The sequence below is a fragment of the Pelodiscus sinensis genome, chromosome 31 (genome assembly GCF_049634645.1).
Source record: "Pelodiscus sinensis isolate JC-2024 chromosome 31, ASM4963464v1, whole genome shotgun sequence".
Taxonomy (NCBI): Eukaryota; Metazoa; Chordata; order Testudines; family Trionychidae; genus Pelodiscus; species Pelodiscus sinensis.
This window is the reverse complement of record NC_134741.1, coordinates 5379552-5406226: the sequence shown is the minus strand read 5'-3', so window position 1 is coordinate 5406226 and position 26675 is coordinate 5379552. Positions and strand designations below refer to the sequence as shown.

The 26675-nt window shown below is 54.0% G+C and overlaps 2 protein-coding genes and 1 long non-coding RNA gene across 7 annotated transcripts in view; 2 read left to right on the top strand and 1 right to left on the bottom strand.

The window, feature by feature from the left end:
- Window positions 1-26675, top strand: part of LOC142821592 (uncharacterized) — a 361188-nt gene that overhangs the window by 204881 nt on the left and 129632 nt on the right. The window lies entirely within an intron of this gene.
- On the bottom strand, window positions 56-16866 carry LOC142821650 (uncharacterized). The gene is made up of 4 exons (XR_012898338.1): window positions 16728-16866; window positions 11603-11833; window positions 2212-2271; window positions 56-251 (listed from the first exon to the last, which is right to left on the bottom strand). It is a non-coding gene; the product is annotated as an uncharacterized LOC142821650 (long non-coding RNA).
- Window positions 15904-25910, top strand: LOC112544381 (uncharacterized). 5 transcript variants are annotated; one of them, XM_075913139.1, is made up of 6 exons: window positions 15904-16338; window positions 18945-19001; window positions 19709-19835; window positions 20865-20978; window positions 24076-24189; window positions 24464-25910. In XM_075913139.1, the coding sequence occupies exons 2-6, from the start codon at window positions 18945-18947 to the stop codon at window positions 25639-25641; spliced, it is 1590 nt and encodes a 529-aa protein (XP_075769254.1). In that variant the 5' UTR covers window positions 15904-16338; the 3' UTR covers window positions 25642-25910. The 5 variants fall into 5 exon arrangements, with proteins under 5 accessions (XP_075769254.1, XP_075769252.1, XP_075769253.1 ...); XM_075913137.1 differs by lacking the exon at window positions 15904-16338 and adding an exon at window positions 17110-17491 and having other exon boundaries at window positions 24094-24189; XM_075913138.1 differs by lacking the exon at window positions 15904-16338 and adding an exon at window positions 17111-17491 and having other exon boundaries at window positions 24094-24189; window positions 24467-25910.

Here is a 26675-nt window from a genome sequence, read left to right as displayed (position 1 = left end):
GCTCTAGAGCCCACCCAGCTTCTGTTACGCAAGGGGACAGGAATCCTCACCCAGCCAGCTCACAGCTTCGTAATTCTCCTGCATCACATCCCTGTAGAGGGCTCTCTGGCCTGGGTCCAGCAGAGCCCATTCCTCCTCAGAGAAATACACAGCCACCTCCTCGAAGCTCACAGGCTCCGCCACAGCCATTTCCTGTCCCTGGCTCTGCAGGCCAGGGGCTGAGCTGGAGACAGACATGGGTGTTCTGCAGCCTGGCAGGGGGAAAAGGGGAATTGGAGACATTTCAAAAAGGGCTTTAATCCTTTCCACACCCCAATTCTGCCCAGACTCTGTCCCCAGTGAAAAACATGCTGGACTCTCCAGTTTTGGGCAAACGCTGAGTCTAGATATTCCATAAACACCACACACAAGTTAGATCCGAAAGCCGTATTTATTTCTCTCAATACCTGGCTTGAGTTATAATACTTTGCCTGCAACAATGTAGATTCAGTTCTCAGCACCCAGTGTTTCTGCTAACAAGTCACATATTCATCTGCCTGAACATGGACATAGGTTTAATTTAATTTGGGCTGCAGTATTTATAATCCTTAGTCTTCATGCATTGATTTGCAGCCCAAACTTTGGTTCTCTCATCTGGCACAGACTTTATAAACTCTCTCCACAACAGAGAGGAAGTAAAGTTAATATGAGTATTCAGATGTATATTATTAAACACGTGTGCTGAGTGTTTGCAAGGTAAGACCTTAAAATTCATGGATTCATGGCATCAGAAAATATCCCGAGCCATGCAGTCTGTCCCCTCTGCGGCACAAGCCATTATACGTAGCCCAGCTACCCAGGCACAAAGCTCTGTTCCCTCACCGCATGTTTTCTAGAAAGTTGTCCAGAGCTGATTGGAAGACATCAAGAGATGGAGAACCCACCAGTTCTTTGCTGATTGGTTTCAGCAGCGAATCCTCTTACCCATCAAATATTTGTGCCTCTTCTCTAGACTGAAATTCTCTGGCTGCGTCTTTCAGTTATTGACTCTCACTGAACTGTATCCACTAGACCAGGGGTGGGCAATTCATTTTGATGTGGGGGGGCACTCCAAGATTTTGGAAAGTGGTTGAGAGCTGCACTCTTCCAAGACATTAAGCAGGAAATACAGTGAATGGGATGGACACTGGGAGAAGAAGGGAGCTTTGGGTGAGGATTTGGGATGCAGGAGGGAAAGAGGGGTCTGGGAAGGAGTTTGGGTGAAAGAAGGTATGATCTGGGGCACTGGCTTAGCCAACTACTCATGAGATATTTAAAGTAAGGTTAATTTAGAGAAGTGGCTGAGTGGACAAATAAGGGGCTGAGGGTTTCTGACCATGAAGAGCTCCTTGCATATTTGGATGCAGGAAGAGAACAAAGAGTTTGGGTATGTGGAGTTGGGGGCAGGAGTGTGGGGCAGAGAATTAGGAGGGGAAGAGAGGTTGAGGTGCCAGAGGCAGGCTTTGCCTAGGAGACTTACCTGAGTGACTCCCGACCAGCAGCCTAGCACCTCTCTGAAGCAGACAGGAAGCCTGCCCAACCCTCGCACAGGCTGCAGGGCCATGTGGGTGTTTGAATAACTATGAGCCAGAGGGGAGAGGGCACAGTGCTTCCTTTCTGGCCAGAAACCATCCAATTGTCCTGGGAGTGGATGCCTTCCTGCTTTATCTCTGGGCTCACCTTCACTTTCTGAGTGGCTTGCAGGTGGGAAGCGGCAACCACAGAACTAGCCCATAGCTCGCCAAGCATCAGAGGGCCAGATGTGATGGCCTGGCGAGCTAGATCCGGCTGTATATTGCCCAGGCCTGCGCTAAAGTGAAGAGCCCTTGCATATCCAGCAGTTTCTCACCATGAACAAAGTGATACTATGGAAGCCAGCCAGCTCTCAGCCTTTCAGTCTATTTATTGTTTGAAACCAACCCCGTATTGAAACTGACCAGTGAAATCTGAGCCTGAAGGTGCCGTCCATTGTGTGCTTTAACATCACCTCTTTAAGCATCACACCCCGTAGATCAGCGATTCTCAAAGTGTCTGCAGGTCCCCATGCAGTGTCCCTGGGGCTCCTCACTGATCTCAATTTAGGGCTCTGTGCACCGTGGTCACTGGGTTTGGTTGGTAACTTCAATGACAATCCTATGAAGATGATTTTGCTGGAATTTTCTCATTTTTAGAATCGCCACATGAAAAACTCACCTTGTCTGAAAACTCCCAGGGATTCTCCTCTTGCTCTCTCCAGTGCAGAGGGCAGAGTGTCTAGTGGGGGAAGGGATAAGAGAGGTGAGATTCCAGGTTCTCCTATTTATAACAATGCCCCCACGCTGAACTCTGCGTTTCACTTGTATCAGAGACCAGACAGAAACACACTCAAGTGTTTAGTATGAAAAGGTTTGAAACCTTCCATGTCCTCTCTTGCTTGGGCTCCTACCAGCAATGGAGCCAACATCTCTGCAGCCTCATCCCCGCCCCAGGAGACAAACTAAAAGTGAGATTTACTTTTCCCTCCTCATCCCCTCCCACCCGGTTTCTCTCAGTCACTAACCACCTCTTGTCATAACCTAGAGCTGCACTGGGGGAAGACGTTGCCATGACATTAACGTTACCTATTTTGATCCATTTACACCAACGGGAGGTTCAGAGTTTGTAAACCCCTGGCTCTATTTGCAAGCAGTTGGGTCTGTTCGCTCAGTGTCTCTAAGGAGAGCACCATGATGGGGCCGTCATTCTCCATGTGGGAAATGTAGCAGGGGAAGGTTGGCTTCAGAGGCCAGATTGAATAGTTTCTAATACTTAAACAACTTTCCCCTACTCCATCCCTTCTAGGTACCTTTGAATTCCCTCAGAGTCTCCGACAGCTCAATCGTTTTTTGGGAGAAATCATTGACTTCAGTCTTCATGGCTGAGGACATTAGGGAGATTCCCAAATCTGCACCGTCCTTTGTGGGTGATGAATCTGAGGAACTGTCCTCAGATTTTAAATATTGTGACCCCAATATTTAAAAAGGGCTCTAGAGGCAATTACAGACCGGTAAGTCTAACTTCAGTACCGGGCAAATTAGTCAAAACAATAGTAAAGAATAAAATTGTGAGGTACGTAGAAGAACATCATTTGTTGGACTAACATCAACATGGTTTCTATAAAGGGAAAATCATGTCTTACTAATCTATTAGAGTAGGAATAAATGGTACATTTTCATATTGGAGAGGTGTAACTAGTGGTGTCCCCCAAGGGTGAGTCCTCAGACCAATCCTTTTCAATATATTCATAAATGATCTGGAGAAAAGGGTAAGCAGTGAGGTGGAAAAGTTTGCGGATGATACCAAACTGTTTAGGATAGTCAAGACATAAGCAGACTGTGAGGGACTCCAAAAAGATCTCCCCAAACTGAGTGATTGGGCAACAAAATGGCAAATGCAATTTAATGTGGATAAGTGTAAAGTAATGCACATTGGGAAAAATAACCTCAACTATACATACAGTATGATGGGGGCTAATTTGGCTATGACAAATCAGGAAAGAGATCTTGACATTATCGTGAATAGTTCTCTGAAAACACCCACACAGTGTGCTGCGGTGGTCAAAAAGGCAAATGGGATGCTAGGAATTATTAAGAAAGGGACGCAAAATATCTTACTGCCCCTGTATAAAACTATGGTACGCCCACATCTTGAATACAGTGTACAGATGTGGTCTCCTGACCTCAAAAAATATATTTTGGCCTTGGAAAGGGTTCAGAAAAGGGAAACTTAAATGATTAGGGGTTTGGAACGGGTCCCATATGAAGAGAGGTTAAAACAACTGGGACTTTTCAGTTTAGAAGAGAGGAGACTGTGGGGGGATATGATAGAGGTCTATAAAATCACGAGTGGTGCGGATTGGGCGAATAAAGCGAAGTTACTCACCTCCGGTGCAGTAACTGTTGTTCTTCGAGGTGGTGTCCCTGTGGGTGCTCCACTATGGGTGCTGGGCTTGCCCTGGCGCCGCAGACGGAGATTTGTCATTAGCAGTGTCTGGCCGTACCACGCCTGTGCCGCAAGCTCGCGGCTTTTGCGCTTTCTGTCGCGCGGTCCAGCCCCTCCGCCAGTTCCTCGGAACCACCTCGGAGTCTGTAAGAGACAAGAGCAGAGAGAGAGAGAGAGAGGACTCCGAAGCGGGGAGGAGGGCGGGTATTGGAGCACCCACGGGGACACCACCTCGAAGAATGACAGTTACTGCACCGGAAGTGAGTAACTTCACTTTCTTCTTCGGGGATGTTCCCGTGGGTGCTCCACTATGGGTGACTGCGTAGCGGTAGTCGCCAAAAATGGAAGGAGGGCAAGGAGACCTTATTTATCCGCCGTGGAGAGCACCGCAGTCACCACTGCCCCATCTGAGTGAGAGAGAGAGATAGAATAATGCTTAGCGAAGGTCCCAAGAGAGGACCAAGTTGCCGTTCTGTACATGTCCTTCAGAGATACGCCTCTATGGAACACTGTAGATGTGGCCATGGCTCTAGTGGAATGAGCGTGTGGTTGGGACGGAACGGGTGACCCTCTCATTGCGTACAATTGTACTATGCATGCAGATACGAGATTGGAAATTCTTTGGGAAGATAGATGTTGACCCTTTGACCTGTGTGCCAGGGAGACGAATAAATGGTCCGTAAGCCTGAACGATTTAGTGCGATCTATGTAGAATGCTAAGGCCCTGTGGATGTCCAAGGAATGTAGGGCCGCGTCTCGTGGTGAGGCATGGGGCTTCAGGAAAAAGGTTGGCAAGATGACTTGTTCATTAACATGGAAATTGGAGACAATCTTGGGTAAGAACCTCGGATGTAATCTCAAGACTACTCCATTGCCACAGAAAATTGTATATGGTGGGATGGCCATCATGGCAGAAAGCTCGCTAACCCTGCGTGCAGAGGTTATTGCGAACAGGAAAACCGTTTTCAGAGTGAGGAATTGTAAGGATACGGTCGCCAGAAGCTCGAATGGTGGCCTCATTAGGGCATCGAGAACCACGTCCAGGCTCCACACAAGAGGGACTGGGTTGCATGGTGGGTCCATATTGATAAGGCCCTTGAGAAATCTTTTAGTCGTAGGATGGGCGAAGATAGAAACGCCATCTATAGGTGGTGTGAATGCTGATATTGCTGCGAGGTGCACTCTGATGGAGGCTAACGCGAGACCCTTGTTTTTTAGGTGCAGTGCATAGACCAGTACGGAGGAAATGGACGGACGTGTCGGATCGTGGTGGTTCGAGGTACACCAGGAGAAGTATCCATGCCACTTGTGAAGGTAAGTTTTCCTCGTGGTTTGTCATCTACTTTGTACTAGGACGTGTTGGACTGGGGCAGAGCAGAGAGATTCACATGGGTTTAGCCAGTTAGGAACCATGCTGTTAGGTTCAGCATTTGTATCTGGGGGTGTTTCAGGCGTCCTTGGTCTTGTGTGAGGAGGTTGTGGAGAGGCGGAAGGCGGATCAGTGTCCGCACAGAGAAGCGGTGCAGGAATGGAAATCAGTGCTAGCGAGGCCAATCTGGGGCTATGAGGATTAGCGTAGCCCTGTCCGCCTTCAACTTCTGAAGGACCTTGGGAATGAGAGGTATGGGGGGAAATGCATAAAGGAGGGGTTCGCGCCAAGTGACGAGGAAGGCATCCCCTAGAGATGCGTGGCCCAGGCCCGCTCTGGTGCAGAACTTGCGGCATTTTGTGTTGGCGGGAGTTGTGAAGAGGTCCACTCGGGGAGTCCCCCAACATTGGAAGATGTCGCGTAATATGCCTTCGTGCATTTCCCATTCGTGTTTCGAGTGGAAGTGTCTGCTCAGGAAGTCTGCCGTCACGTTTGTGGTGCCAGGTAAGTAGAATGCCAAAGGAGTCATCCCGTGGCGAATGCACCAGTTCCAAAAGCGGATAGCTTTCATGCATAGCGAACGGGAGCGAGCGCCACCCTGGCGATTTACGTAGTACATGGCTGCGATGTTGTCTGTAAGTATTGTCACAGTGGTATTCCGAATGTAGACGAGGAAGGATTTGCATGCATTGAAAATAGCACGAAGCTCTAGGGGGTTTATATGTAAACTTGCTTCTTGTGGGGCCCATTGGCCTTGTACCAAGAGGGAGCCCATGTGGGCCCTCCAGCCTAGTAGGGAGGCATCTGTTGTGATTTGGTGGAGAGGCTGCTGCAGGTGAAATGGTACGCCCGACAGCAGGTTTGTGTGGCTGGTCCACCATCGGAGTGATTGAAGAACGCCAAGTGGCGGTGTAATGGGCCTGTGGAGATCGTATCTGGTGTGGTGGTATACGAGGGTTAGCCAGCGCTGAAGAGCACGCAGGTGTAGTCTGGCGTATTTCACCACATACGTAGTGGCGGCCATGTGGCCCATGAGTCTGAGACATGTGATGAGTGGAACGGTGGGGCTCACGGTGATGGTGCAAATGAGGTCCTGGATGGCTTGAAACCTCTGCAAAGGTAGGAACGCTCTGCCGGCAAGTGAGTCCAGGTGGGCCCCAATGAACTCGATGTCCTGAGTGGGATGCAAGACGGACTTCTGCTCGTTGAGGAGGAGTCCGAGTGATCGAAAGACTTGCATCGTGAGATGAACCATGTGGGAGACCTCGTGTGCCGAAGCGCCTTTGAGCAGGCAGTCGTACAGATAAGGGAAGATGAGCACCCCTTGGCGTTGGAGAAAGGCCGTGACCACGGATAGGACCTTTGAGAACACCCTGGGGGCTGAAGATAGCCCGAAGGGGAGGACCTTGTATTTAAAATGGTCCTTCACCACAACGAAGCGCAAGAACCTTCTGTGAGCAGGGTGGATAGGGACGTGGAAATAGGCGTCCTAGAGGTCGAGGGCGGCAAACCAGTCCTGTGGATTTAAAATAGGGATTATGGCAGCTAGTGTTGTCATTTTGAATCGTTGTTTCCTGAGATATTTGTTCAGATGACGGAGGTCTAGGATAGGGCGCCAGCCTCTGGACCTTTTCTGGGTGAGGAAATAGTGAGAGTAAAAGCCCCTGTTCCTGAAGTCCTTCAGATCTGGCTCTATGGCACCCAGAGAGAGAAGGCGGTCGACCTCTAGTCTGAGGAGGATTTCCAGAGAAGGGTCCCTGAAGAGGGACGGGGTGGGAGGGGTGGTTGGTGGGATGGCTATGAGAGGGATAGGACAGCCGAACTGAACAATCTCGAGGACCCATTTGTCAGTGGTGATCTTTGCCCATTGATGTAGAAAGGGTCTTAGACAGTGGTGGAATAGCTGGCTTGAACGATTCACAGTGCTGCCTGTGGCTGTCTGCTCGCCCTTGACCAACACATCAAATCTGTTGCTTGCTGTTGGAAGGCATGTTCGTTCTGCCGGTCGGGTTTTGGCATCGTTGAGGCCTCTGGCGAGAACGCTGGTTGTCAAAAGGCCTCTGTTGTTGGTGCTGTTGTTGCCACTGGTGTCTAAAGTAGGGATAATCATATCTGCGCTGATAAGGTGAGTACCGACGTCTCTTAAAGGGGGGGGCGTATACATCCCCAAAGTTCGCAGGGTTGTCTGAGAGTCTTTAGAGGAGTGCAGGATTGCGTCCGTGGTCTCTGCAAAGAGCTTATCCTTGTTGAAGGGTAAGTCCTCGACTTTTGTCTGTAGTTCCTTTGGAACTCCTGCCGCTTGAAAGAAAGAAGCTCTACACATAACAATAGCCGTAGCGGCTGAACGAGCAGCAGTATCAGCCACGTCCATGGCCATCTGGAGGGACGTTCTCGCTGATGTGTAGCCCTCTTGGATGACTGATCTCAGGATCGATCTTTTTGAATCAGGGAGATGATCCATGAGAGGAGTGAGGCGTGAAAATGTATCGAAGGTATGATTGGAGAGATGCGCCGAGTAATTAGCGATTCTGAGGAGTAAAGTCGCTGAGGTGTATACCTTCCTGCCCAGGACGTCGAGCCTCTTTACGTCTTTATCAGAGCCCTAGTGTTTGAGGTGAGGGGCTCTAGATCTCTGTTGAGCCACGTCGACTACTAAAGAGTTAGCCTGTGGATGGGCAAAGAGGAATTCCATGTCCTTTGGTGCACAAAATATTTCTTGTCAGCTCTTTTGTTGGTGGGAAGGGCCGACGCTGGAGCATGCCACACCTCGTCAGCCAGTTCCAGGATGCCTTCGTTGAGAGGGATGGCAAGGAGTGAACTATGTCGTGGTTGGAGATTCCTGAAAAGCTTATGCTGCTTATCTTTGAGCTCTTGTAGCGGAATCTCCTGTGTAATAGCTACCCGCTTAAATAATTCTTGGAATTGACAGAGGTCGTCTGGAGGAGAGCTGTCGTTGGGGTTCACTGCATCATCCGGAGCAGATGAAACCGGAATGGAAGACCCCGAGGTATGGAGCACGAAGGGAATATGTTCCGGCTCTGAAGAGTGGTGAGATGGTGATGGCGCACGATGCGGAGGAGTAAGAGGAACCGGGGTTGGAGAGTGCCTGCGTGCAGCGTAGTTGGAGACGGATCGTGGTCGGTAAGAATACCGGCTATGGGAATGTCGGAAGTCACGGTCGTCATGATGGTAGGTGCCATGGCGCGGTGAACGGTCATCATGGAAGCTGGAGCGGCTGCCATACCGATAATGGTACGGGGAGCAGGGCGAGCAGTAGCGGAGCTGTGATGCCCTGGAGGAGGCAGGAGAGGCAGAGAGATGCCTGTACTGGTGCCTGCGATGGGGAGATGCAGCAGCCAGAAACGGGGAGGGCAGTCTAGACGAGCCGCGAGGAGAGTGGCACCGATGAGAAAACCGGCGTGGGGATCGCAGTGCCGGCAGAGGAGAGGACGGTGCCAGGGAGAAGAAGTGGGAGCGGGCGCAGCTGCGGCGGCGTGGGGAATGGAAAGCAGCAGGGCTCCGGGGTGATTGAGTTGTGGCATGCGCTGAAGCGCTAGCCGCTGAATTGCTCGGCTCCTGGTGCAGCGGGGCAGGAGCGATCGGCACCGCGCCAGCCGCGGAACGGGTCGGCGCTGTGTAGTCTGGCACCGCGCGGTGACTCGGGGGCAGTGCCAGGGTCGGTGTCGGGGCCGGTGCCGTGGTCGCATCTGAGGCTGCTCTCGGCGCTGGCTCAGCGCTTGGCGCTGGAGGAGGAAGAAGCGGCTGAACTGATGCCAGCTGGGGAGCCGGCGTCTTTGCAGACTCCCACGGCCACTTAGGCTTTGAAGCTGCTGACGCAGGGGGACATGGCTTTGGAATGCCAGAGGTCCCAGGTGTCTCTGCCTGGCTGTCCCTGCCATTAAAGGCAGCTGGCAGGGATCTTGCTGGGGACAATGTCATTTTCTTTTGAAGTCCCGCAGTAGGGGAGGAAGCCCGACGCTTAAGAGGCTGCTGATTCAAGTCAGCTTGCTGCGGTTGTAGGGCTGTATCGAAGAGGAGCATACGAAGGCACCTCTCCCTGTCTTTCCTGGCTCTGGAGGTGAGCCTTGAGCAATGGTGACACTTTTGGGGGATGTGAGACTCCCCCAGGCTACGAATACACTCTGCATGGCCGTCCGAGGCTGGTATTGCCTCCCGGCAGGAGCTGCATTTTTTAAAGCCAGTCCCTGACATTGGCTGGCAGCCCGCTGCTTCTTATCTTTTGTTTTTTTTGAACAGTAGGTGGTTGTTAAAGCTGATAGCCTGGTAATGACTCTGCCCAGCTATCTTTGTTCTTTTTATCTTAACAGTCTGTCTTTTTCTCTTTTTTTTTTTTTTTTTTAAGGTGAATGGAACTATCTACAGCGAAGCTGAGAAGAGAACAGCTGAGAGGCGGGAGGTAAGAGCGGTCTCTGCTTTCACTCCCGACAGTTCTTTCTTTGTCCTTCCTCTCTTGAAAAAAAACACTTTTTTTTTCCTGGGGAAAGAGAGGGGAAAAGGAGGAAAAGGAAATTTTATATACAAAAGGAGAACTAGAAGCAGTCTAGTTCTGTGGAGTGAGGAGCATGGTTACAAGCATCTGCAGCCTGAGGCGGTGAAGAGGAACTGGCGGAGGGGCCAGACCGCGTGACAGAAAGAGCACGAAAGCCGCGAGCCTGCGGCACATGCGTGGTCCGGCCAGACACTGCTAATGACAAGTCCCCGACTGCGGCGCCGGGGCAAGCCCAGCACCCATAGTGGAGTACCCGTGGGGACATCCCCGAAGAAGAAAGAAAAGTTATTTATTAGTTCTCATAATAGAAGAACTAGAGGACAACAAATGAAGTTAATAGGTAGCAGGTTTAAAACTAATACAACAAAGTTCTTTTTCACACAGCGTGTAGCCAACCTGTGGAACTCCTTGCCAGATGAGGCTGTGAAGGCTAGGACTATGACAGTTTAAAGAGAAGCTAGATAAATTCATGGAGGTTAGGTCCATAAAAGGCTATTAGCCAGAGAGTAGAAATGGTGTCCCTGGCCTCTGTTTGTCAGAGGCTAGAGAGAGATGGCAGGAGACAAATTGCTTGATCATTGACTTTGGTCCACCCTCTCTGGGGCACCTGGTGCTGGCCACTGTCGGCAGACAGGCTACTGGGCTAAATGGACCTTTGGTCTGACTCTGTACAGCCATTCTTATGTTCTTATGACTTGTTCTTCCAGTTCAGGGAAAATCTCCTCTGGCGGCTGGAACTGCCCCATCTCACACCTAGACAGAAACAATTCCATGTGACTCTATTTCCTTTACAGATTATAAGATTTGGCTAGTGAGTCTCAGCTCTAACAAGCCTGGAGTTAGAATTCCTTGAATTCCCCTAGCCTGAGAGCAGGGACAACACAGTCCATGGCTGTGCAATCTTCCCCTGAAAGGTCTCATTGCTGTTCTTCACCTACGGCCTGGAGAGACCAGCTGGGGACAAAAGTGGAATTGAGTCTCAATGGCCAATTCACTTTTTGGCCTCCAGGCGATGAGGGACAGGAGGTTCCCAGGTGAAGAGCTGCAGGAATCTGCCACTAGGAAATAGACTGAGACACCAACTCCTCCTTCCCCAGATCCTTCCACACAGGTCTCCAAACAGTCCTCAGGTAGGACAGACTCTGGGTCCCGCTGCCCTGGGCTGAATGTGCCCAGTGCCCAGCAGTGACAGACCCATGTCCCACCCCACAGCTCTGAGGCAGCCAGTCCCCAGGGAGGTGACAGCTCTAGGAAATATCTGAAGTCAGACTGTGCCCCTGAATGGGGAATTCCAGACTCAGCTATGCAAGGGTGAGACCCTCAGAATTAAGTGAGTCAAAGACATTTCTACCCATAGATATTTCTATCTATTTCTGTAGAGCCCTGGGGAGATGTGGTGCCAACATCAGCTCCAAGCTCTTTCCCTGCGCTGTGCAGTATGACAGGAGTGCGAGCCACCTACCTGCTCAAGCTGTTTCTGACGTCCTAGAGAAAAGAGGCATTTTGCAAATATGGGGAAGAGATGCCCTGGCCTGGCCCCAGGGCTATAGATTATGTGAGCTAATGGGGCTTTGCCATCTCTAATAGCTCTGTGCCTGTGACTCTGCAAAGCACGACAGTCACTCGCATGGCAGCAATGCACCCACCGAGATACACCCAAATCGGACGGCTGGACCCTAGTGCTTGCTATTCAGGAGCCTCCCTTCACTGTGTGAGGAGCTGGGATGTTTGTCCCTCAGTCTCACCTGCAGGAATTCACTCGCTGGCTTCTGACACGTCTCCTCCAGCTCACCGATCTGCTCACTGAGATGGGAAATCTGTCCAGAGAGTTTCCTGTGAGCATCTGTCTGGAGCTTCTTAATCTCCTTGTCCAGCTTCTCCAGCTGGGCCAGCAGGAGTCGCTCTTGTTCCTCCAGGAATTGCCGCAGCTGCTGAAACTCGGCCACAATCTTCAGCCTTTCAGCTTGAGTCTGTTTCTGTATGAATACAGGGAAAGGGCTGGTCAGGGGCATGGATGGAGCCCAGAGCCCTTTCATGGAGAGAGAAGTGCGCAGCAAGAAAAACTTCTTGGAAAACCCTAAGATGTATGACATCTGACTGTATTTTGTGGGTATCAGGCAAAGGCGTCTCTCTCAGCATTTCCCTTGGCCCGTATCCCTCTGAAAGGGTTGTCCCCATGTCTGCCATGGGCAGCATCTTCTGTTGTTAATGGGCACTAGCAATTCAGACCCAGAGCAGGAGGCAGGACTCAGCAGCAACCTGACAGAGATATCCAGGGAGGAAAAAGAAACAAAGTGAGTAGACTCAGCAGACAGCCTTTCACAGGGACATTCAATTTCCTTGGGGAGGATTTCGGGGAAAGTCACAAGAACTGGACATTAACTCATCCTCTGACATGGAAGCTCAGGGCCTGTCTACACATGGATCTAACTGAGCAATCCATGATCCAGGAGAAACATAAACAAGCCCAAACTCACAAAGGAAAAGTCAGTGGACGTGATATGCCTTGACTTTAACGAAGCTTTTGATACAATCTTCCACAATATCCTTGCCAGCAAGTTAAGGGAGTATGGATGAAATAAACGGACTGCAAGGCAGATAGAAAGCTGGCTGGACTGTCAGGCCCAACGAGTAGTGATCAACGGCTTGATGTCAGGTTGGCAGTCCGTTTCTACCAGAGTGCTCCAAGGATTAGTTCTAGGGCCGTTTTTGTTCAATATCTTTATTAATGGCCTGCACGTGTGGGATGGGTTGCACCCGCAGCAAGTCTGCAGATGACACTAAGATATGGAGAAGGTCGATATGCTAGAGGGCAGGGATAGGGTACAGAGCAACCTAGACAGTTCAGAGGATTGGGACAAAAGAAATCTGACGAGGTTCAACAAGAACAAGTGGAGAGTCCTACACCTGGGACGGAAGAATCCCAAACATTGTTACAGGCCGGGGACCGACCGGCTAAGTAGCAGTTCTGTAGAAAAGGACCTGGGGATTACAGTGGTTAAGAAGCTGGATATGAGTCAACAGCGTGCTCTTGCAGCCAAGAAAGCTAATGGCATATTAGATTATATTAGGAGGAGAATTGCCAGCAGATCTAGACAAGTGACTATTCCCATTTATTCGGCTCTGGTGAGGCCACATCTGCACACCCAGCACAAGCTGAGCTGCAGCCCCTGCGTCCCCCACTGCCTGGCCAGCCCCCCAGCCTCTGTGAGCCCCTTCCACAGACACACACCCCCACTGACGCCCTGCCCCACAACCCCCTCTCTCCCGGAGCCAATGAGGCGCCACAGCGGGAAACAAACAAACAGCCCCCCCCGGGCAACACAGAGCACCGCAGGGCCGCCCCAGCATTAACCGCTTGGCCCCGCCCCGCCCCGCTCCGCTCAGCAATGGAGGAGCAGGTCTAGAGCGCATGTGAGAGGTACCAGCACTGATGATAAAAAAAATCAAAATTAAAAAGAAAAAAACCCCAACAGTTTTGCTTAGTCACTGCCCCTGCCAGGGCCTCCATTGGGCATCCTCAGCCACCTGCCCCAGCCAGAATCCCGGCTCTGAGCCATTCATGCCAGGGCCCCCTCCTCAGGGCCATCTTTAGGCGTATGCAGAGCATGCAGTCGTGTAGGGCACCACACTTGCTGGGACACCACTCTGCCAGCCCAGGACGGAGGGGAAGCATATGCGTGCGCTCTGCACCGGAGCCAGTAGGGGCGCTGCCGACACTTACGGCCCTGCCAGAGGATCCCACTAGGTCAAGGGACTCCGGCAAGGAGGTCGGCAAGCTGACTCTGGCTGGCAAAGGGAAGCTATCAACCCAGGCAGCAGCATTGTGAAGAGTCAGGACTGTGCCGAGGGCAGGGTCATGCACGGGAAGCCGGAGGGGGCGGGGTCACGCGTGGCTTGGCATTGCAGACAAGCTGCAGCTCGGAAGGAGACGTGCCGAGCCAGGCATGGGGGAGCAGAGCCTTGCTAGTGGTGGGACCGGCTGTGTTGTGATGGGCCGGAGCTGTGAGTACCGAGCGGCCCAGCTCAGGCTCCGGCTCCAGCACATGATCTGGAACCCGGGCTGCAGGGACTTCTGGGGCCCAATCGCAGATTCCAGCCCTGCAAATGGGAAGACAGAAGGTAGGCGAGGGCGAGGTGGAAAATAGGGGGAAGGGGTGAGAGAGGAAGATGCTTGCGCTGATGGAAGGCAGCAGGTCAGGAGGAGAAGGCGGCACCAAGGGAGGGGTGGAGGAGAGACAAATGCCAGGGGGGCAAGTGGAGACAAGGAGGAAAAGGGCAGGAGGGGAGGTGTCAGTGGGAGGGGGGACAGAGTAATGCTGGGAGAGGAGGGGGGAAGGGCATTGGGTGCTAGATGGGGCAGGGGGAGGTGCTGGGAGAAGGCTTGAAAGAAGGGGGGCATGAAAAAGGTGGAGATGGAGCAAGTCATGTGTGAGGGCACAGGGCGTATAGGGAACGGGGGCAAAGAGTGATGAGGGATGAGCATCAAGGAAAAAGAGGGCAAAGGGGGCGGGGGCGATGAGGGAAGGGGGAGGCACCGGGAAGGTGCAGTGCTGAGGGAAGGTGCAGGTGCCAAGGGATTCTGGGGGTGAAGAAGAAGGGGAAACATCTACAGGAGAGGGACCAGCACCAGAGGAGAGAGGCGAAGGAGGTGTTAGATGAGGGGATAAGAAGGGGTAGCTCACATGATCAGAGTGGGGCTACTGGAGGAGTGGACACGGGGGGAGAGAAGGGCTGGTGGAGGGGGGCAGGTCACAGGAGGGCTGAGGGCAGTGAGAAGGGCAGGAGTCAGGACAGCAGAGGAGGGTGAGGAGTTGGGGGCAGCATGCACCAGAGGAGCTGATGGAGCAAGGGGAGGAGACATGGCAGCAGAGGGGAAAGGTAAAGGTTTATAAGATATTTATGAATAACTTGGGTGCCACAGTGGCACATCCAAACAAGCCCCATGAACTCTGTACTGGTGCACAACACAAAATTCATTCTGCTCATGGGAGGAAACTCTTAGAGGGGACACTTCCCCCAGCCTCTCTGACCCCCTGAGTTAATGTCACTCACATTGGGTTAATGCAGTCCCAGGACAGTTGCATGAGGGGGGTTTGGTGGGAGGATGGTGGGATCCTGCAACGTTTTATTTGATGAGAAAAGTCCTTTGGGGGGGGGAGGGGGCAGGGTGTCACATGACACCTTTTACTTTTGGTCATGTGTCCATCTTGCCCAGAGAGTGTTGCCTCTAGAGGCCTGGCTAAGGGGGGGGGGGCTAACGGAGGAGGAGTCAGGGGGCGTGGCTAACGGGGGTCAAAGTACATTTAAAAAAGTTTGAGTGCACCCAAATGCAACGTGCTGCAGCACAAGGGGGGTCAAAGCCCCGCCCCCAGCCCAGCTGTGACCCTCCCCCAACTCCCCCCGCCTGGCCCCGCCCCCCAGAAGCCGCAGTGGGTGGGCGGGGCCTGAGCAGGGCGGGGAAGCGCGTTCGGAATGGAGGGGCCCGATGAGACCGCACATGCGCGGAAAGTCAGGGGCTCCCCGGCCAGATGTTGATTCCGGCGCTGGAAGCGAGGCCGCCCCGCGGGGGGCGGGGCCGGAGCGAGCACACTTGGCGCGTTAGACACGGGGCGTTTCTGTGCAAAACGCCCCTCGTCACCCGGGGGCGGGGCCGTGTCACTCCCCAGCGCCCCGCGCGCGAACCCGCAACAGCCTCCCCCGCCCCCCGCGCAGCCACGTGTCACGCGGGGGGGGGCTGCAGGGCGCTGGCTCCAGCTCCTCTCAGTTGGTTCCGGACTGTACGAGCCTCCCCCGTGATTCTCCGCCGCCTGTTGCCGCTGGGGGCTGGGCTCACTCCTGCCCCCCCCCCCCCCGCACCCGGGTGTTTTGTTACTTCTGCGGCCCCGGGGCCTGTTTTCCGGTCGCTCTTCATGGATCTTTTCACGTGGCTCTTGGTTTAAAGCCCCGATCACAATTTTCCTTCTGCTTCTTCTCGTCTCTCTAGTCACCCCCCCCCCCCCCCGCTCCGGTCCCTGCCTCCCCGGGCTGCAGCCCCAAGAGACTGACGCGGTGACTCCCGAGGCTGCCCCAGGGGACGGGTTGTGTGAAAGACCCGCAGCGCGGGGCAGGCCTGGCGGGGAGCCGGGCGGGGCAGCCAGGCTGTGGCCGGGGGAGCCCCGGGCCCCCAGACACCCCGGAAGGGTCACTCCCCACAGTCTGTCGGGAGCTGCCCGGGGCCCTGGGATCGTGGGGCCCGCCCAGGAGGCGGCTCCCGGGCCAGTTCCTGGCTCTGGGACCCGGGGCACAAGCCCGCCCCAGGGTGGGGGGGTCACTCCCGGGTGGAGCCCAGCGGGGCACGACCGGCCACGTGGCTCCAGGCCGGGGCTGGCGCTGTAACCCCGCAGCAGGCCCGGCTCGCCCGGCAGGGCCAGGAGCTGCCCCAGAGAGGCCTGGGCTGGGCGGGGGGGAAGCTGCGGGCCGGGGACCCGACATCCAGCGGGTGAGAAAAACGCTTCCCCGGGATCCGGCCTGGGCGGGGGAGTCACGTTGTGCGGGGCCCTGGGACTCGGGGGGGGGGGGCGTTTCCCCACCTGCTGCAGCCGCCGCCTGGCCCTGCCTGCGGGTCCCTTGCCCGGCCGGGGCTGCGGCTCGCACCGCTGGGAAGCCGGAGCCGGGTCGGAGGCCGGGAAAGGGGAGGCGGAGCTGGGGACGCTCCCGGGGCCGAGGGGCTGCAGGGATCTGGCTGCGGGCTCTGGGGGTGCCCGGGGGCAGCGGTGGTTTCTCTCTGCCCGCCAGAGCAGGACTTGGGGGGGCGGGGGACTAGCCCGGGCCATGGGGGTTGGTCGGTATCTGGGGTTGTGCCCTGCGGGAGGGAGGGGGGTAACTCACCGTCCTGGGGGTGGCGGAGCGAGACCGAACACCAGCAGCCAGTCATCCCCCGTGCAGCGCGGGCGCTAGGACCCAAGGGGCGGCGGGCGGGACTCGGGGTGGGGCGTCCCTCCCTCCTTGCAGCCCCCCCGCGCACGGGGCGCTGCTCCCGGCCGTCTGTGCCCGGGGAAGAGGGAAGCGGCTCCAACTCCAAGGCGTTCGGGGGGCGGGGCTGTGGGGCGCGGGAGAGGGCGGGGGGAATTCTGGGGCTGGGGGCAGAGCTGGGACTGGGGGACACTCTGAGTTGGGGGGGTGAAGGGAAGTGGAGGATGAGGGGGAGGGGCTGTGGGAGGCGGGAGGGGGCACATGGGAGCAAATTCAGCCTGGGTGGAGAGGGCTCATGAGAAGGACACTGGCAGCTGCCCCTGTCCGTGGGGTAGGAGAGGGGGAGGGGCTGCCCCAGCCCGTGGGGTAGGAGAGGGGGAGGGGCTGCCCCACCCAGCAGCGGGGAGTGGGATGTGGAATCTGCTTCCCTACAACTGGTCACCCCAGCGTGGGGCAGAGAATTTCCCTCCGCAGTTACAGGGCAAATCTCCCCGGGCAGCTCCTCCCTTCCCGCCCCCCAGCACAGGGCGTCCAGTTTAATGTCCCTGTTAAAACCGGTCTCAGCATTTGTGGGGCCGAGTGCACAGGGCTGGGCAGCTGCTGCCTCGGTTCTGCCAGGATTTGATCCCACAGCAGAGTCCCTGCCAAGCACAGCCCAGAACTGGGGTTCCCAAGAGCAGGTCGGATTCTCTGAGTGAGGGGAAATGAATGTTTCATGTCTGGTGTCACATGGGTTAAAAATCCTGGTTCTCTGGGCCTGGTTCAGTTCTGCCAGCTCCAGCTGGGCCAATGGAGTTTGCATCTGCTGAGCTGCCCCTGGGGATTGTGGGGGCAGCCTGAGGGGCTCAGGCATGTGGGGGGAGAGGTCTCTGATTACTGCACAGGCAGAGGAGGCTGGTGTCTGCCTCTGCTCTGGGTACCGAGCCCTAGAGCTGGCTGAGTTTCCTGGGTCAGATGCTGCTGCCTCTGACATCCTGCTCTGGGAGCCCAGGTTGAACAGCGGGTCTGTAGCAGGGAGACATTCACTGCGGCCCCTCTGTGCCTGCCCTGGGTGGGGACGTCCCCGGTGCCTGATACTTGCTGCTTGGGGCAGCCCCAGGCTCTGCTGGCATCAGCTCCAGGGGATGGGGGGAGAACGGGGGGACAAAGCTTGGGAGGGGCAGGAAAGTGACTCAGCCAAAGCAGCCTCTTCCAGCCTGAGTTTGTGCCCAAGGGGAGGGGGCTCCTGTCTGTCTGCGGCTCCCAGACCTGCTGCCTCAGTGATGTGGCCAGGCTCCCACTGGAGAGCAAACGCCCATGGGCACCGGGCAGGCACTAGCCCTCCCAGCAGAGGGGGATGGGCAGGTGGGAAACTGGGGAGCCCAGAAGGGGCAGCAGATGCAGAAAGTCGGGAGAGAGGTTTCCAGCCCCCAACCTGCTCAGACCCGTTCACTGCATCATCCTGGGTAGGTTGACTGTCCTGGCGTAGGGTGCAGGGAAGAAAAGCCAGTTCCTGCCCCTCCCAGTCCTCGTGGATTGGGAGCGGGGAGTGGAGAGGACACTGACCTCAGGGACAATGTTGGGAATCCTCCCGTTTGGAACTTCTGATCTTCTCTAGCGTCTGTCTCCGAGAGACTGTCCCAGGGAGGGTGTGAAAGTGCCTGGTGGGCTCAGCCCCGGGGGAGGGGCCAGGCCTGTGTTGTAACCACACAACTGAGGTTTTCCCAGCATGGTGGAATCTGAAGGAACTGGGGTGTGAAATGGACCAAAGGCCCTTGGGAAACCTCCTCAGTCACAGAACCATACGATGCTAGAACTGGAAGGACCCCAAGAGAGCCTCAAGTCCAGTCCCCTGCCCTCACGACAGGACAAAGCACCATCTAGACCATCCCTGGGAGGTGTTTGTCTAACCTGCTCTTGAATATCTCCAGAGATGGAGATTCCACAACCTCCCTAGGCAACTTATTCCAGTGTTTCACCACCCTGACAGGAAATGTTTCCTAATGTCCAACCTAAACCTCCCTTGGTGCAGTTTAAGCCCATGGCTTCTTATGCTCTCATCAGAGGCCAAGAACAATTCCCCCTCCCCTCCCCTCCCTGTGACACCCCTCTGGACCCGACAGGACCAAGACCCACGTCTACCTTTTGTTCCAGATGATGCCAGCTTGCAGTACACAGGGCAGGGAAATGGCTGTGATGGAGCTGGCTCAGGTAGGGGATTGTGTGTGGGGGGGGGGGGCAGGAAATAAACAGGGTGGGGCAGGGTGGGGTAAACCTGCTGGGATTTGCTCAGCCTAGGGCCTGATGGTCTGAACAGGCCCATTGGGAGGGGGGTGAACGTTCTCCCATCTCTGAAAGAGGAAACTGCCCATGGACTGGGAAAACTGACCAGAGTCTCCATTGGTCCATCAGTGGCTACTAGCCAGGCTGGACAGGGAGGGTGCCCTGAGCCCCTGTTTTCCAGAAGCTGGGAATGGGCGATGGGGTGGATCACTTGGGGTTTGCCTGTTCAGTCTCCCTGGGGCACCTGCATTGGCCACTGTGGGCAGACAGGACACTGGGCTAAAGGGACCTTTGGTCTGACCCAGCCTGGCTGTTCCTGTTGCTGTTTCTCACGCTGGAGACAGAGCTCACTGGCCAGAGGCTGCCATGAGCTAAGAAGGGGCTGGGATTCCTGTCCCTGTCGCCTGTGCTGAGCTCTGCTCCCACCTCAGCCTGTGGCAGGCATGTGGGTGACTGAGAAGACCCTGCCCTGCTCCATCTGTTGGGAGACACAAGGAGCTCTCCCCCCTCTCTGGAGCCTCCTGGCCTCTTTGGGCAGGGTGGGGTGGGATTCTGCTCCTCGGGCCCCCTCCATTGTGGCGAGTGGGGATGTGGCTGGAGCAGCAGGTGATGAGTGGGGGCCCCGGTTGTTCCAGGTTCTGGTGACCTTCGAGGAGGTGGCTGTGTATTTCACCGTGGGGCAGGGGGCACTGCTGAGCCCCGCACAGAGAGCCCTCTATAGGAGCGTCATGCAGGAGAACTATGAGACGGTGGCCTCGCTGGGTAAGGATTCCTGCGCCCTCAGCTAGCAAAGCCCTAGGGACGGCATTTCTGCATGGGTCAGGTTCTTCCCTGGTCAGTTTGATGGGAGGGTAGTGGGGCCCCAAGCCCTCATGTGAGGGACACTTTCATCCCCGTGCCTCCTTCTGGGGAACAGGAGAGTCAGACACCTAAGGGACAGGCTAATTCAACCCTCATCTCCCCAGCTTCCAGGGGCCAGAAGCGGGGAACCATCCTGCCTATGTTATTTCTCCTTCACGCGCTGTTCACCTGCCACCTTGGGACTGGCTCCATCTGTGGAGGGGTCTGAGTTCCACAGGTTTCGAAACAGGCAGGAATTTAACCCCCGAGCTGTGTGGGTGTGTCAGCGAGTCCCCTAGAAATCCACAGATCATTAAAGCTCCTAGTGAGGGCATAACACTGGGCCCTGCCCCCTCCCCCCCCAGTCAGGTGGCTTATTAGTTCAGAGATACAATGTAGAACAGACTTGTTAGCAGAGGAACCAGGAGCAGTCAGCACAATCCATCTTGGGGAGGAGGGGCACAGAGCTAAGGGCTCTGCCCCAAGCCAGTGAGACTCACTTCCACCCTGCACAGCTCATCGCTGGCTGCATCTCAAACCTTTATCCAGCTTCCCAGGGAAAAGGTGTCCGCTGGTTACATCCCCTTCTCAGGCTCAGATTATTGTAAGCCTGGGCTATTGGGAATGTGCTGGTTTGGGCATCCTTCCTCAGTGAGTCACCTCCAAATTCCCATCCCTGTTCAGATAGTGGTGCAGTGCCAAGGGAAACTGAGGCACACACACAGGGTTACTACAGGGCAGTAGAAATCACATGCAGCATAACAAAGCAAACAGAGTGAATACAGTCCTGACTTCATCACATCCCCCAGTCCTTTCCTTCCCAGAAGTCTGATGCTCTCAAGTCCTGGTCCCATGTAGGATGAGATTGGACTCATGGAATGTTCCCTGTGACACACACTCTCTGCTCAGATGCCATGTGTCTTCACCTTGCCTGATTTCACCCCTGGGCAGGATTCTCCATTTCCAAACCTGACCTGATCACCCAGCTGGAACGAGGGGAAGAGCTGTGGGTCCATGATCTCCAGCCCTCCAAGGAAATGGGGATCCTGAGAGATACCCGCACAGGTGAGAAGTCAGGGAAACTGACATAAAAACATACCAGAAATGTGGGAAAAATCTGGGACTTGCAAAAATGAGCATTGGCTGAGAGCCCTCACTTCTGCCCCATGTCTCCCCGGTAGGGCTGCAGGTATCATCCTGCCAAATACCTGTCACAGCTCCCCAGACATCCCGTTACGTGTCAGGAGTTTCCTCCCTATGAATCCTTCCCTGGGAGTGTTTGGGTGGGACGTGGACCCACACACAATGTCTCAGTCTCACGAATTATTATTATGCTGTGCTTTCTGGCTTAGGGATGTAAAGGGCTAGTCGACTAGCTAATAAGCAAATGCTTATTGGATAGTTGACAGGCTAGTCGACTAGTTGCTTCCCTGACCCCTTTCTGCCTCTATCGCAAAGAGGCAGCAAGGCAGGGAGCGTGAGGGTATTTCAAAGCAACAGTGCCACTTGAAGTTTGGAGCCAGACCCCGGGTTCCGTGCAGCGCTGCACTTTGAAATGCGGCCTGCAGCCCAGAGCCAACTGGGACGTCTCCAGGCTGCACATGTCATTTGAAAGCAGCAGTACTGGGAGGAGCAGGGCTACTCAACATGTAGCCCTTGGGCCACATGCAGCCTATGGACCGTTTTTTTTGAGACCCACAGCACAGCTTGGATTTACGCGGGCTCAACACATGGCCTGCAGGTGGGATCCTTTCCCTCTCCTGGGAACACTGCACAACTGCAAGTCAATATAATCAGGGCTCGATGATCACAGTGAAAGCCGCTCACCAGCCCCGCATTGTGCATGTGTGCGCCACCGGCGAATGGGGCACCGGGCTGAAATCTACTCACCGCGGGCGAGTATATTTAATACTTTGTCGAGCCCTGAATATAATGGTGTTCTGTCGATATGCCTTTTAGTAGTTAATTTTCTGGACTGTCATCCTCATTAAAAGTGCTGTCATATGGTGCAAATCAGGTAACTATTACATTTTATTACTATCAGCAGAACTGACTTAAATAGGGCCTGCATCTTGTGTAGTCTTCCCTTAATCTTTGCATTGATACCTATCAATGTTATAGAAGCTATCTGCATATATTTGAATATATATTTGCACACGTATGCAACCACACTTAAGTTGTGGCCCTCAGCATCTGCGGTGAGTATCAGTGTGGCCCCTGGGGCTTCTGCAGTTGAATAGCCCTGATGTGGAGCCTAGGCTCAGCTGGGCTTCCCCCTCAGATCCTGGGCTCCGAGCAGCGCTGCTTCTTTGAAATGCCGCAGGAAGCCTGGCCTCAGGTTCCTCATGATGTTTCAAAGTGGCAGCACAGTACAGAGCCCCAGGTCAGTGGAGGAGTCCCCAGCTGACCCCAGGCTCCACATGGCGCTTTCACTGTTGAAATGTAGCAAAAGCAAAAGCCATAGGGCTGCTGCTCCATTACAAAGGTGGAGGCTCCCTATCGACTAATCAAACAGTCGATGCAAAATGCATGGACTATTCAATTAGACAATACTTGATATCCTTATTATATTTTTTTCATTCCCCTGTTGGTCCTTTCTCCCCAGCACAGTAGGTGCTAGGACAGTGAGGGAGAACAAGGAGGAGAATCAACAGCAGGAAGGTCCCGGCACCGTAGAATAACAGGGAGTATTTTTGGAAGGAGCTGAAGGGGATTTTTCCCAGTATGTAGAACACAGGAAACTCTTGGGAAATTAACTCAGGGAAGAGTGGCAGCTGAAAAACAATTCAGGCAGAAAAGTGGAGGAACCCATTAAATGCAGTCTTATGGGCGGGCTGGCATGTGGGTTTTTGGGGGGTTTTCTTGCTTGACAGTCCCCTCCTCCCTTTTTTTGGTTGACCACTCCCCCCCCAGCAGCTTAGAAAAGGGTTCCATGGCCAAATAAAATTGGAAACACAGGACTAGACTGTTAATTCTCTAGTCAATGGTAGTTCACAGGCAGGAACGGCAGGTACCTGAGTTCTGGGGCTGGTTGCAGCTGTTGTTAGTGCCTGCAGGCTCTCTTTTGTACTATTGTGCTGAGTCCCTTGAAGGAGGGTACAGTCTGAGTCCTTTGCTGCCTCTGGTAGGTTCTGTGCAGCCCAAAGGGGCACCAAATGGCAGGCCAGACTGGCCACAAGAGGCAGGCTGGGAAACCACACAAAGGCTGCTGCTGGCAGAGTAGAATGAAGGCTGCAGAGGGGGAGCTGAGCTGCAGAAACAACCACAAGCAGCAGAGAAGCAACCGGGGCAATCTCTACCCTGGCCAGACAAAGGAACAGCCTGGCACTGCCCTGGCCGGCCGTGGGAGTGACAGCTGTTGTGGGCAGCTGGCAGGGCCCAGACAGGCACAGGCAGTGGGATCAGGAGTGTGGAACATAGGCAGGGCATGAAGCAGCCAGCCAAGGGTTCACTTTCCTGCTCAGGCAACTTCCCCTGCCTCCTTCTGGCCAGAGTAGAGCATCTGAGCCAAAGAGCAAGGCAAGCCCAGTCCCCCAGCCAGGAGTTTTGTGGACAGAGCCCTTGGAGAGCTAAAACTCTGCTGCAGAGCTGGCCCACGCTATGGACTGACCGGGCAATAGCCTGGGGCGCCCAATTGTAAGGGGCACCGTGTGGTGCTGCCGAGCTGGGTGGGGGTGGGGCCACACATGCGCCGCGTGCTCAGGGTGCAGGAATGACTTGGGCCGGCTCTGCTTTGCTGGGTACGTTCTCTCCAAGCCCTAGTGACCTGCCATGTGGCAGCTGCAATCTGAGGCCTGCCTGTGGGCCTCAGTATCTGACCTGCCAGCCATCCCTAGAGCTCCCCTTCTGAGCAATGTGTTCCTGTCCTGCCCTGGGATGGGGGGAGGAATGGAAGGGGCCATGTGGGAAACTAAGTTATATCCTAGAGAGTACAGCTGAGTACTCAGCTCCCTTGGGGAATCAGCTGGGCTGTTCCTGAGGCAGAGGGGATGCACCTTTACTGCAGGTGAGTGTGCCTGGGATCCTGCATCAGCCAGAGCCCAGTCCCTGCAAGGTGGGGAAGGAGCCTATCTGGGTGGGCAACTCAGATCCTGGCTCTGGAAGCAGTAATGGCACAGACCTTAATGAACAAGATCAACTCTTTTAATTGCTTCCCAAACAGGATTTCCATTTTCCAAAGCTCATGTGATCTCCTGGGTGGAGCAGGGGGAGGAGCTGTGGATCCCAGATCTCCAAAGCTGTGAGAAAGGAGAGATCATCAGTGACGCCCACACAGGTGAGCAATCAGCTAAACTTACTCAGAAAATAATTTCAGTGTACTCCTAGCAGATGTCATTTTCATCAAGTCCTACTGACCCTTCTGCATGTCTTAAACACCAGTCTGCTGGGTGGGGGAAAGATTATGGTGAAGGAGGGTGAATTCAGCTCATGATTATTAAATCTTTCCAGCCATTCCTTGGGCATGCTCCTCCTTTTCTATTTCTATTTGAGAGTTTCCTTTCCGCTCTGCACAGGGAATGACTCCTGTCTGGATTCTCTCTCTGTCCCAGCAGGTGATGAGACACTGACTGACAACCATGAGGAGAGTCTTGAGCAGGAAGGACCAGAGCAAATGGCTCCATGTGGGATGATGTTGGGAAAATCTGAAGGGCATGTTTCTCAGAGTCCTGAGCAGGGAGAGACCTGTGAGAGCCAGCATAACCCAGAAAAGCAGCAGGGTAACCATCCAGAAGAGGGACAGGGTAAATCCAGCCACAGAAGCAGAGGAGTGAAAACAAACACAGAAACTGTTAATCAAAAAATCCCCCATCAACAGTCACCCTGTGCTTGCAGTGACTGTGCAACTCTTAGTAAATGTGGAAGAGCCCACACAGGAGAGAAGCCCTTCAGTTGCTCTGAGTGTGGAAAATGCTTCAGTCAGAGGTCACACCTTGTTAGACATAGGAGAACCCACACAGGAGAGAAACCCTTTTGCTGTTCTGACTGTGGGAAAAGCTTCAGTCGGAGCTCACATCTTGTTGGACATAGGAGAACCCACACAGGGGAGAAACCTTTCAGTTGCTCTGAGTGTGGAAAATGCTTCAGTCAGAGGTCACACCTTGTTAGACATAGGAGAACCCACACAGGAGAGAAACCCTTCACCTGCTCTGACTGTGGAAAATGCTTCAGTCAGAGCACAGATTATCTTATTCACAGGAGAATCCACACAGGGGAGAAACCTTTCAGTTGCTCTGAGTGTGGAAAATGGTTCAGTCGGAGGTCATCCCTTGTTAGTCATAGGAGAACCCACACAGGAGAGAAACCCTTTAACTGCTCTGACTGCAGGAAAAGCTTCAGTGTGAGTTCAAGCCTTGTTGCACATAGGACAACCCACACAGGAGAGAAACCCTTCAGCTGCTCTGACTGTTGGAAAAGCTTCAGTACAAAGTCAAATCTTCTTATCCACAAGAGAACCCACACAGGGGAGAAACCTTTCAATTGCTCTGACTGTGGAAAATGCTTCAGTCAGAGGTCAGAATTTGTTAGACATAGGGGAACCCACACAGGGGAGAAACCTTTCAGTTGCTCTGACTGTGGGAAAAGCTTCAGTCAGAGGTCACACCTTGTTAGACATAGGAGACCCACACAGGCTTTCCCTATCCTGCTTGCTGGCAGCCCTGCCTCACACGCTGTATCCCTCATTTCAGTCCCTACTCCAGAGCCGAAAGAGGTCCATAAGATCCACTAACTCCAGAATGACAGAAAAGGAAATCTAGTCTATTGGAAGTTCTTAACCTCAGTCCTCCCCCCTTTGCTTCCCCTCACCTGATGACGCTGGAGCAGCAGAGGATTGAGGTCTCTCAGTTAGGGCCACATCAGTGAGGATTGGGGGATTGGAGGAGTTTCTTTGTTTCTCACTTGTATGGTCCTCAATGGATTTTTTTTGTGGGTCAGTGACCCCTGACCAAAAAATGGTTCTCCACTCCTGTGTCAAATAAAGAAAACATTGAAACCTTTTGTGTTGGGCATAATGTTTTACTTTATTTAAAAAGAAGTTTGACAAAGTAACGAGAGAATCAAAATGCTTAATCTGATGATGTAAATTAAACTGATCTCCACAGCTGCAGCATTAGCAAAGTGGCTCAGGTGTAATTATAATTAATAGTGAGTGTCCATTAGCAACTGGTAGTCCAAGGAAAGGTTTGCATCCACCCATGTTATCCACAGGGCATATAGTGGAGAGAGCTCCTCCCCCTCTCCCAGGAGAGTGTCACAGCCCAGAGCAGGAGAGTTAAATCTTTGCACACCCCTTCGGAACGGTTGCTGACCCCTGTTGTACTTTTTCTAAACGACTGGCTGAGCAATCCCTAGGCAGGGCTGTGGTCTGTAGCTCATTGGAAGTAACTTTATTCTGATCAGTCAGGGTGTGAAACTCCTGACTGATGGTGAGTTTCAAAATCAGGACTTCTGGGTCCTGTTTCCAGCATTGTCCCAGACTGGCTGTGTGATGGCAGACAAGGCCCTGTGCCTTTCTCAGTCTTTGTCACTCCCTCTGTCAGTTGGGTGTAACCATCCTCTCCTGCCTGTCCCATCACAGGGGAATATGGGGAGCTGTAAGGAGCTATGTGAGGGTGTCACTGGTAGCACTGAGTAATAGGAGGTGTCCTATCAATGGGACTCAGTACAGATACTGGGGTGTGTGTGCAGTAGAGTCCTGTTCTTCCCCCTTCCATTGTGCAGGGTCCCATGTGAACCTCCCCAACCAGCGCACACAGGGCCAGA

Bases quoted from the DNA above. Each gene is read 5' to 3' on its own strand.
- LOC112544381 (XM_075913135.1), top strand. From the start codon at position 17,351: ATGTCCCTGTTAAAACCGGTCTCAGCATTTGTGGGGCCGAGTGCACAG. The intron at 17,492-18,944 runs GTCGGATTCTCT...CTTTTGTTCCAG, and splicing joins ACTGGGGTTCCCAAGAGCAG to ATGATGCCAGCTTGCAGTAC. The intron at 19,836-20,864 runs GTAAGGATTCCT...ACCCCTGGGCAG, and splicing joins TGAGACGGTGGCCTCGCTGG to GATTCTCCATTTCCAAACCT.